The sequence below is a fragment of the Anabrus simplex genome, chromosome X (assembly GCF_040414725.1).
Source record: "Anabrus simplex isolate iqAnaSimp1 chromosome X, ASM4041472v1, whole genome shotgun sequence".
Classification (NCBI taxonomy): Eukaryota; Metazoa; Arthropoda; class Insecta; order Orthoptera; family Tettigoniidae; genus Anabrus; species Anabrus simplex.
In genome coordinates this window covers 17,817,692-17,829,658 of record NC_090279.1, presented here as the reverse complement: position 1 = coordinate 17,829,658, position 11,967 = coordinate 17,817,692, and the positions used below count along the sequence as shown (strand labels likewise).

The following is an 11,967-nucleotide window of genomic DNA, read 5'->3' as shown; positions in this document are numbered from 1 at the left end:
GCACTGGGTGCAATGTCCCGTTATATTTCTAACTATCAACTATCGATACAGTCCTGCTCTAGTGGGCTTTACACGTGGTCAAAGAGAATGAGTAAGAGATGACTCTCAACGTTATTTTTCACTTCTGAACGCAACGGCTGCGCAAAGATCGCCGGGAATTGCACACCAGCGCCTCTAGTGTAAACAGGGCTGAACTAAAATTACCGGGCGGGTGATTTAAATCATTTAGCGCGCGGAGGATCCCCAGGTTCTCGTCCCTCCACTCTTAAATATTATATTAAATATTTTTTTCTTTCTCTTCTATTTTTCTTTCATTTCCTTTTCTTTCTTTCCTTCTTTCTGTTACCTTTTTCTGAAATACTGCATTCTGAACAACAATACACCTGGGGCCTGTTCCACAAACGAACTTTGCAACTTTTCAACTTTGCACTTTTCACTTTTCAATTCTTGAAAAGTGCAAAGTCTTTCTGTTCCACCATGAACTAGGTTGTACTTTTCAATTTCTTCGCAAAGTGAAAAGTCTTTGCGAATGAGTGATCCGATCGAGTTTCTTCCATGAGCAAACTTTATAGGCCGAATACTCTGATTTTAATGCTTTACTTTTCGCGGCGAACTTGGCGGTATAATTGTCGTACCATTAAAGTTTTTATCATGGGAAAGAAAGGTTATTACAAGAAGCTGGCTGTGCTGGAAGTTGTCAAGGAGAAACGTGACATCCTTTTTTGACAACTTTAAACATAACCTCTCAAATGATGACACACATCAATGTCAACGAGAGTACCGTCAACACATCCACACACAGAAGGAAATTCACCCTTCATTAGAAATCCCGTCGCTATATTATGTGGATTATCAGGCCAACGTACTGTTAGGAAATATTACATTTACTATAACATCTCCAACTTTGGTAACAGTTCGCAAATAATTGATTTTGATGTCCCATGCATCGCTGCTACACCGTGCAGCTGGGCATCATTTACTAACCAATGTAAGCATATACGAATTTGTTCTTTTTCGGAAAGGAATTGACTTCTTTTTGTTGCATGCTTCAATAAATGTCCGGTCATTTCAATAATATAGTTAGCCTGTGTTGCGGTAATACGAAATCACTCGCGTTATTACGTCGAAGTGAGGTTATGAAAATTAATCATTTTTTTGTACGTTCTATTATTGGATTCTTCATCACTGTTCCTCACTTGATGCTAACAAAAGCTCGCGTCGTAACGTGTTTATATCACTAAACCAAATTCTCCGCCGAGAAACTAATGTAGATACTTGTTAATTAACATATGAAAAGGGAATCATCTCTTTGCAAGATTTATGAAAACTTTTCACTTTATTTCTTTGCACTTTGCATTTCTGTACCAATGGTGGAACATAACAGGCTTGTAAAGTGAAAAGATTCCTAACTTTTCACTTTTCACTTTGCAAGCTAAATCTGAAAAGTGATTGTGGAACAAAATCTGAACTGAAAAGTGCAAAGTGCAAAGTGAAAAGTTGCAAAGTTCGTTCGTGGAATAGGCCCCTGGAGGTTGGGCTGTGCTTTATTATTATTAATAAATATTTTGCTGGATAAAAGAAGCTTACCAGCTGGTGCTGCTTATTATAATTACTTCAATTATGGAGCTATATTTTATTTTTACTCATTCACAAAGCCTTGAAGGATCGGAGTGACTGGCCTTGCCTGTGCTGCTTTTGTTTGTTTCTGCTGAGGAAAAAGGAAGCTAACTCACAAAGGGAGGAAGGAAGTGACCTGAAGGTGAGTGGGATTGGCAATCCTTATCTCAGATTAAGACATATGACAGAAATAGACACTAACATCCCCTAGTACATCAGTCCTCTTTAACACTACTTAAGCCAACTGTAACAGTCAATAGTATCAAGATATGCCACTTATGCAGGAAATAAAATATAAATACAATGTAAGAAGGAAACCATATACAGGAACCAAAATGATGAAAGGAAACACATATGCTAAGGAGGGAGTTTGTAGGATTCAAAGGTAAATTGAAATGAAACATGATCTTTTGATTTACGGAGCTATATTCTACCTACTATCCACAGTGTTACAGGTATAAAATTGTGTAGAAATCATATTCAGCAGTGTTAATCATCAATTAATATTCATCAGCCAGAAAACTATTCAATACAACACAAATACAAGATCATTCATTTATGAAAGAAAAATACAAAACTGACAATATAAAACATAATACTTTTCTCTCGTATTGCAGTTTAACGTTCCACTGACATTGCAAAAGTTTTCAGCAACACCATTTGTATTTTCCCAAGGAACTTACTATATGATACATCTTTCAGTCTGTCAAAAGAGGCACCTTGGGCCACACACTGAAAAATATTGAGATTTGTACTTCTTTTGCTTCTACTAGAGGATGGCAAATCTCTGGCAGAGTAGTGTTTGAAGAAACCAAGACATGATAGCACATACTCTGTTCCTACATACTGCACCAAAACACAACATATCATTCAATCAATCATCTGCATTTAGATGATAAACAATGTCAAGCTACAAAATTGTATGCATCCCTTGTATTCATTGATCTACACTATTTACAATAAAATGTTCTATTTTATGTGACAGTAGGATATATCAAAAATTTTCTGCTACATGAAAAAGGATGGAATCATGAATATATTTGAGGGTTTAAATGACAAGTGACAGCCTACAGATTCTGTGATTGCTCGCTCTTACAACATGCATGAGGTACAAATAATGCTTCCTTTCAGTCCATCCGCAGGAGAGGAGTTCTAATAAATTTACAGAAATATGTAGCATCAGGATCTACATACAATAATATGGCAGCTGATCCAGCACAAAACATTCCCATGCCAAGTCACAACATAGCTCCACCTATTAAAAGCTATGTCCAAGGAATTGTTTGCTAATTTGGTATAGTATTATGAACAAAATGCTGCTACTTCCACAACATTACGGTGTGCAAGGGACTTTGCTGTGACCTAGACGAAATGCCAGTTGAAGACAGTGGAAACTCACTTCAGACAGCGCCATTTGTACCTACTGTATATCGAAGGCAGAAATCTATGTTGGTGGTTGCAGAGTAGGCTGATCTGTGGTCTGACAGCATGCACTCCAACCGGCCAACCAAGCAGAGGAGTGGTGGATATGGTTCCACCGTGTTTCTACACCTCTGCATTTGGGACACAGAAACGGGCTGTTCCCCTACCACTGGCTGTCCTGAGATTGGTTTTTCCTTTCGCCTGCAGTAAGGTGAATGATGGGACAGTTCCTAGTATATGTTATGGCCACCAAATATCTTGCCCTCACCACAAATCTCCTTGCTTAAGATGATGATGCCTGTTGATTAAAAGGGCCTAAAATCTAGTTCATTGTTTTAAGGGAAAGTACAGCTTGGCAACCATCCCCTATATATATTAGTAATCGGAGAGAAGAAATGGAAGGGGGATGACACTAGGAAAAAATGATGGTATCAGCTAGAAGGACCATGCCCTTTGAGGAAAATAAGACTCCCTAGGCCTCCATACATAATACAATCGGGAGCAGAAAAGAACAGGTCGTGATCGAGGTAGATCAGATAGGATAGATGAAAGTGGGGAGCCTGGCACAAGTACGCGGAAGCAGTGCCAAAATTCAATTAAGGGCTCCGTGGTCGCCTACCCAAGCTCCCAAGTACAGAGCCCACATGGGACCCCTTTTAGTCGTCTCTTACAGCAGGCAGAGGATGCTGTGGCTGTTATTCTACTGCCCGTACCCACAGGGGCACAACTATGATAAGGCTAGTTGCTTTACGTTGCACCAACACAGATAGGTCTAATGGCGATGATGGGACAGGAAAGGCCTAGGAATGGGAAGGAAGCAGCCGTGGCCTTAATTAAGGTACAGCCCCAGCATTTGCCTGGTGTGAAAATGGGAAACCACATAAAACCAGTTTCCAGGCTGCCGATAGTGGGGTTCGAACCTATCTCCCGAATACTGGATACTGGCCGCACTTATGTTTCAAATTATCCGAAATTCATTTGCCTTGGTGTGGTATGTTTTCATGTTCTGGCCTCAGGAGATTAGTAAAACAAGAACAGTAAGGATGCTTACCTCAAATATCTTGTACTTTTTCTTCAAACACGCAAAAGAAGATAACAGATATACGCATACAAATCAAAGTAAAGCAAAATGTCACAAACGTCAAAAACGTGGTCGTCCCACGTGGTCCAAGTTGTCAAACTCAAATCGACCAATAGCAATCGGGAGATGTTTCTACCAATAGGAGCTGCCGTATTCGCCACGTGGGCTTAGGGTGAGTGACGTGATGTACAACAGCGCGCCCACGCGAGTGGAGGGCAAAAGTATTCAGTCTGAGCCGGGCCCTCGGAAGGGTAAGACCTATGCCGCTGTCAAACCCTTTCACGTGGTAGTGGTGGGGGTAAGGTTCGGCAGTACGGTTCACTGTCGTCTCAATCCTACATATATAGATTGAGACGGCAGTGGTTCGGTTATTGATGTTGGGGAGGAACGGGCGTTATCGTTGAAGGAGGGATTGGATATGGGTGGGGTATAGTAGCCATTACTGAATGAAAACAGCTTATTTGCGAGCTTTAATCTGAAAATGCAACAACCCGACAACATTATCGAGATCATTTTGCAGTTGCTCACAATGTAGTAACTTATTTATTACTCTGTAAAAAATAACATCATCTGCGAAAAGCCTTATCTCTGATTCCACTTTTTTACACGTTTCATTGATATACATAAGAAAACACAAAGGTCCAATAATACTGCCTTGAGGAATTCCCCTCTTAATTTTTACAGGGCCAGATAAAGCTTCACCTACTAAAATTATCTGCGTTCTATTTTCTAAAAACAGAGCCACCCATTAGTCACTCTTTTATCTAGTCCAACTGCACTCATTTTTGCCAGTAGTCTCCCATGATCTACCCTATCAAATGCCTTAGACAGGTCAGTCGCGATACAGTCCAATTGACCTCCTGAATCCAGGATATCTGCTCTATCTTGCTGGAATCCTACAAGTTGTGCTTCAGTGGAATAAACTTTGTAAAAGTATGGCTTCTCTTTTGTGTGTGTCCGCATATGAACAGTTAGGTCAGGCTGCCTTTCTTTGTGAATGATTTGCCACAGACATTGCAGCTGAATGGCTTCTCGCCTGTATGGGTCCGCATATGTTCGGTTAGTTTCCCTGTCTTTATGAATGATTCGCCACAGACATTGCTACTGTAAGGCTTCTCGCCTGTATGGGACCGCAAATGATCGGTCAGATTGCCTTTCTTTGTGAATGATATGCCACAGACATTGCAGCTGAAAGGCTTCTCGCCTGTATGGGTCCGCAAATGATCAATCAGACTGCCTTTCCTTGTGAATGATTTGCCACAGACATTGCACCTGTAAGGCTTGTCGCCTGTATGGGTCCGCATATGTTCGGTAACTTTGCCTCTCTTTATGAATGATTTGCCACAGACATTGTAGCTGTATGGCTTGCCGCCTGTATGGGTCCCCATATAACCGGTTAGAAAGCCTTTCTGTATGAATGATTGGCCACAGACATTGCTTCGGTAGAGCTTCTCGCATGTATGGGTCCGCATATGAACGGTCAGATTGCATTTGTGAATGATTTGTCAGAGATATTGCTACTGTTTGGCTTCACACCTTTATGGGTAAGAATATGATCGGTCAGAATGCCTTTCGTTGTGAATGATTTGAAACAGACCTTGCAACTGTAAGGCATCACGCCTGTATGAGTCCGCATATGTTCGGTTAGTTTACCTCTCTTTATGAATGATTTGCCACAGACATCGCAGCTGTATGGCTTCCTGCTTGTGTGGGTATGCATATGATCCGTCAGCCTGCCTTTCGTTGTGAATGATTTGCTACAGATATTGCAGATGTAAGGCCTTTCGCCTGTATGGGTCGGCATATGTTCGATTAGTTTACCTCTCTGTATGAATGATTTGCCACAGATATTGCAACTGTATGGCTTCTCGCCTGTATGCGTACGCATATGAAGGGTTAGAATGCCTTTCTGTATGAATGATTTGCTACAGACATTGCAGCTGTAAGGCTTCTCGCCTGTATGGGTCCGCATATGTTCGGTTAGTTTACCTCTTTTTATGAATGATTTTTCACAGACATCGCAGCTGTATGGCTTCTCGCTTGTATGGGAATGCATATGATCGGTCAGCCTGCCTTTCGTTGTGAATGATTTGTTACACATATTGCAGCTGTAAGGCTGCTCGCCTGTATGGGTCCGCATATGTTCGATTAGTTTACCTCTCTGTATGAATGATTTGCCACAGATATTGCAGCTGTATGGCTTCTCGCCTGTATGAGTATGCATATGATCGGTCAGCCTGCCTATCGTGGTGAATGATTTGCTACAGATATTGCACCTGTATGGCTTCTCGGCTGTATGGGTCCGCATATGAACGGTTAGAATGCCTTTCAGTACGAATGATTTGCTACAGACATTGCAGCTGTAAGGCTTCTCGCCTGTATGGTTCCGCATATGTTCGGTTAGTTTACCACTCTGAATGAATGATTTGCCACAGATATTGCAAATGTATGGCTTCTCGGCTGTATGGGTCCGCATATGAACGGTTAGGATGCCTTTCAGTTTGAATGATTTGTTACAGATATTGCAACTGTATGGCTTCTCGCCTGTATGGGTCCGCATATGTTCGATTAGTTTACCTCTCTGTATGAATGACTTGCCACAGCTATTGCAGCTGTATGGCTTCTCGCCTGTATGTGTCCGCATATGAACGGTTAGAATGCCTTTCTGTATGAATGATTTGCTACAGATATTGCAGCTGTATGGCTTCTCGCCTGTATGGTTCCGTATATGACCAGTTAGACTGTCTTTCTGTATGAATGACTTGCTACAGACATTGCAACTGTTTGGCTTCTCTCCTGTTTGAGTCTGCTTGTGATAAGATGAACTGTTCTTCTTGACAAATGATTTGCAACATACAGTGCAAGAGAGAGGCTTGTTACCTGTGTGAAAAACCACGTCACCTGCTAGTTTTTTCCAGTTGAAGGATTTTCCACAGACGTTGCAATGGTATCGGTTCTCGCCTGTGTGAGACCGCAGAACGTCCGACCGTTTCCTGAAATTTTTATGAGATACTGAGCATTCGTTTATTATCCCACCTTTATGCAATCGCGTGTCCCCTGTCATCATTTTCCTTTTTGTAAAGCAATTAGCAGAAAATCCGCACACTTGGAGCGGGTCGATCCTGAGGTGTTTCGACAAGCTGCTTCGGCTACATAACACCTTTCCGCAGTGATCGCACTTGAAGGGTCGGTCTTCGTTGTGTCTCTTCAGATGTCCCAAGGGGTCCAACTTCCTTGCCAGGACTTCACTGCACACACTACACCTAAAACTACATGATCCGCCGTCCGGAGGTTGATGATCTCTATAGCTCACCTCGGGTCTCGATCTGCAATGACAAATTAAAACCATATGACCAATAGTTTAACAGCCAAATCCACTACAACTCTCACACAGGGGATTTGCTACTGGACATTCCAATCACTGATATCCAGTGCAGAGAGCTCGTTACTCATAAACATTACATTCCTGAGAGTAAATATCATCTGAGGTTAAATTTCAAAAGCTCTCACTTGTTACGAGAATATGTTGCGTCTTTTCTTAATCACGATATCAGGCGCAAGAAACTTGTCACGGTTTAGAAATGTACGAGTTAATAGACAACCTCATTTGAAGAAAGCAAGAGAAGTGGTCCAGCCTAAAAGGGTAAATATTCGTACATGCTATTTAATCCAGCAATTATTATTCTATCGAAATCCGTAGTCTGTTCTCCTACATAAAGAACGGCATATGCTTTGGAGTTTTGATCTTGTTGAAGCACTCTGCACTTTGTTGCAGGGAAGTAATAATTTTTGTAAAGGACCTTGTTCTTGAGGTTGTTTGAGAGAAAGTCTGTGCTCTAGATATTAATAAAGTTGAGAACGTTTGCCGACATTCAGCAAGATCTGTTGAAACACGGCTAATCTTTTATGAATGTTATTTTGTCACAAAAATATACATATTGCATTTGTACATTGTTATATCACTATAGAATTTTATTATGTCACTGTGTCGCTTTTCCGAAATATGTGTCTTTGATGTGCAATCAAACATAGCCAACCTATATATAGGACGGTAGGTTTATACAAGGACGTTCATACTTACTACCATGTACTACATCAGTCTACGTCTTAATTCCTGTATTTAACACGGTAGCTACTAATCCTGATGAAATCCTGGCAAAGCTGAAATATAACAAGTATACGACGGATCTCTCGCTAGCATTGATACTGTCTTTTCTCCTCAAGACACTGCTGTTAAAGACATTATGAAGGCAACACAGAATATGGCATTGGTGGTAGCGTTTTATAACAATGTCCTAATATCCTAATTTTGAAACCAAACGCAACCTATCATGCCCTTGAATATTCTTACAAGTATTAGTTTAACAATACGGATAGAAGGAGCATGAAAATCAAGGATTGAGCCGAAATTCGAGATGACAAGACGTTGAATTGCACCGTAGTGGATATTGCTGCTATGTAAAAGAAGGAATATTATTCTATTTATTTAAAAAGATCACGGGCAACGTGATTATTTTTAGTGGATTCATAACATAGTTGGATAGCATCCAATTCTGAGCCTGTCTCCCCACCACAGAGTAGTTCTACATATTCTACGGAAGAAGGGCGGGAAATGCAAATTTCTTGGTTAAAGGTGAGATCCGCTTACAACTGCCACATGGGAAAATCGATCACGCAGGCTAAAATATATCGTAACATGGACTGGTACTTTCCAATTCATGCTGTATGAACTGAATTCACATGGCCCAGTCGAATGCATGACTGGCTCACAAGCAAAGTAATGGGAGGCTCGACCATGTATTGTTACTGCACACTTTGGAGAAAATAAGTGGACAAATGAAAGGTGAACATTGATTCCAGATATGACAGACTAAAGCTCTTGATCATCAAACAAGATATTGATGTTGACACCACTGGATGGTATGTCATGCGTTCTGTGGCATATCACACCAAGCAAAGGTGCAAAAGTCTGTAACCCTTCTTCTTTATGTGAATACTTGATTCCTGTGACAAGTAATTTATCGGGTTCACAATTAGTTTTCAGTAAAATAATGTTTCATTTTGCATTGATAAACATTCTACACCAACCAGCTATATTGCTGTAACACGTGGCGCGTCCCAGCTGACTGATACGGGTTCCCCGCTGGCCTGCCGATGAACTTGAGCAAAATATAAAAGCTCTCGCGTACCAAACATGTACAAAGTCTTTAATCGCAACTTTGGCGAAGATGGAGACGTTCACTAGGGACCAGATGGCGGGAGAGGTACACTAAATTTCTGGAAGTTAATGCAGAAAGGAGGGTAGCGTTTCTTCTCTAGAGGAGTGGCTGCAATAGGCATCTGTTCTCCATGTCCGCAGCTGCGTTACTACCTTCCGTCATGACCACTTAAATGCTTCAAGACAAGCCGGCCGTAAAATAATGCCGTTACATCATTACAGAAATATGTCTCATGGTATCGGAGCCAAGGTTAGTGCAGCCCCTGGAAGGGACGCGCATTGGCAGTGTCCAGTCAGCATGAAAAGTATGCTAGGGTTACCGTCGCACGGGCTGTGACGGCTAACCATGCTAGTACCCCCATTTTGTATCCCATCATTGAATTATGCCTGGGTGAAGTAGCGAATACGCCACTGCACTTGAGAAAAGGCTTGTAGGCATCTGAGAGGTGCGGAAAAAAGATGGAATGGAGAAAAGTCATGTGAAAAGAGGTGTGGTTACTAACTGGTGTACAACAGAAACCGAAGAACAGCTCATGGTGTTGACATTGTCATATCAGCTAAATTTGACGGTTCAGTCTCCGAGGTGCAAAAGTTTGACAATCGCTTGATGTAACTCGTCCGCATTGGGGAGAGAAGGAAATTCCAATTATTCAGCGCAACGCTCCACAAACCAACGTGCGCATGGAAACCAAAGATGCGTTCTGGGCACCGCCTGACAAGGAGACCGCTGACTATCTTATCGCTGCCGCTGATCTGAATGGACGTGTCGGACCGAGAAAAGAAGAACAAACAGTCCATGGCGTTCATGGATATGGAGAAAAGAACGACGTTGCCCAACAAATTCGCGATTATGCAGAAACTGATCACCGCAAACATACGGTTCAAAAAGAGTGATATTCATCTCCTCTGTACTACAGTGGCTCCCATCCAATTCGCACTGACTACATCCTTGTGAGAGGGTGAAATCTCGAAGATGTTCTAGAGATAACAGTTGTCCCTTATTAAATCCTTGCGATGCAACAACGACCAGTCATCTAAGCTGTGGATAAAGTCACCAAGAGCCCAATACTTCACAGGAAATAGACAAATTGGGATCAAATGGTTGCCCCTGAAGAAGGAGACTAACGTCGTTGCAAAAGTTACAGAGTCACAAATCACCATAGTTGAAGTGAGCCGGACTAAACTGAAAGACGCCTTTCGCTCTATTCCTGGAACAATTAAGTCAGGGCGACGACAACGAAGTATTAAACATGATATATGGCCAAGGAATGAAGATGTTAAATGTGCAGTACGGTTGAAGAAGCAGCTGTACCACGAGTTTCTTGCTCGTTGGAATGCCTACAAGGCAGCCACTCGTAAAATGAAGGAGGTATTTGCCGTAACAAAATCAAACCGGTAGGCAGGTCTATATGTGAAACATGACATGCGCGAATTCGAGCAGAATTTTTAACGGCTAGTCAATCGAGCCATCGCAAAACGTCACAAGTCCAACGTTTTTACGGCATCAATGAGGAAACAGACGATTTGCTACTGGACAGGCGGGAAGCGCGAGTACACTGGTGGAACTATTTTGACAACATCTCAATCATGGAATTTCCGTATCTACCAATCCTAATCACCCCCGCTGTTGAAGGTCCAACGTAGGAAAATGACGTCACTAAAGTCCAGACTATGCTAATGGAAATGAAACCAGGGAAAGCCATCTGCCCCGATTATTTTCCAGCAGAGTTTTGTTTCTCTCAATGGGGGGATGCAGCAGTGTGTCCAAACCAAGCTTTTCAACCATATCATCAAAGAAGGTCAAAAACAAACAGACTAGCGACGGAGTATCAATTCAGAAATAAGGGAAGCCCTGCCGATTTTTCTAATCACGGCCCGAACAAACTTCTGAGCCTCGCAATGAGAGACTTTGAACAAATCTTCGACAAAAGGATTAGCGATTTAGACAAACATACAACAAGCCAAGCTGGATTTGTGTAAAATTGTGGCGCAATAGGAGAAACCCATGCTGCCGGACTGTTACTTGAGAAACACTGTGAAAAGAATAAGAGGCTTCATCACAAATTTCTGGTCCCTTAGAAGCCCTTCCTTCGGGTATTTCATGACCTAATAAGTTAGCCCTACAAGTACATGGCATTCCAAAGCACCTTGCTGAGAGGGTATAATTGCTCTACAAAGAACAAATGAGTTGTGCTCAAGCTGCCGCAGGAGCGTCTGATGACTTCCGCATAACTGTAGGAGTCCATCAAGGCCCCGGCTTATCACCACTGCAGCTTATTCTTGTGATGGACATAATTACCACAAACCTGCACAGTCCAATACCATGGACACTCCTCTAAGCAAATGATATCATTTGGCTGAAGAGAAGAAGCTAGACCTGCAGCGTCAAACAGAAGACTGGAACAATCGACTAGCGCAATAAGCCCCGCGCCCCAACAAGAAAAAGACAGAATACATTGCATTACATTGTCGAGAAATTGGAACCAAGCATGTTGACGTTGAAGATATTGCACGAGTATAGATATTTAAGTATATTGGCTCCACAATCTATGATTATGGCCGACTTACTGATGAAGTCATCTTAAGGATATACAAAGCCTGACTGAAGTGGAGAATGACAACAGGCGCC

General features: G+C 41.9%; 1 protein-coding gene across 1 annotated transcript; it reads right to left on the bottom strand.

Moving 5' to 3' along the window:
- Nucleotides 1-5,370: 5,370 nt before the first annotated feature.
- LOC137503233 (zinc finger protein ZFP2-like) lies at nt 5,371-6,680 on the bottom strand (the record flags this gene model as incomplete). Its single annotated transcript, XM_068230773.1, has 3 exons — nt 6,530-6,680; nt 5,718-6,412; nt 5,371-5,424 (listed from the first exon to the last, which is right to left on the bottom strand). Coding segments are annotated over exons 1-3 (900 nt in total), but the record flags the coding sequence as incomplete, so codon positions are not given.
- Nucleotides 6,681-11,967: the final 5,287 nt, after the last annotated feature.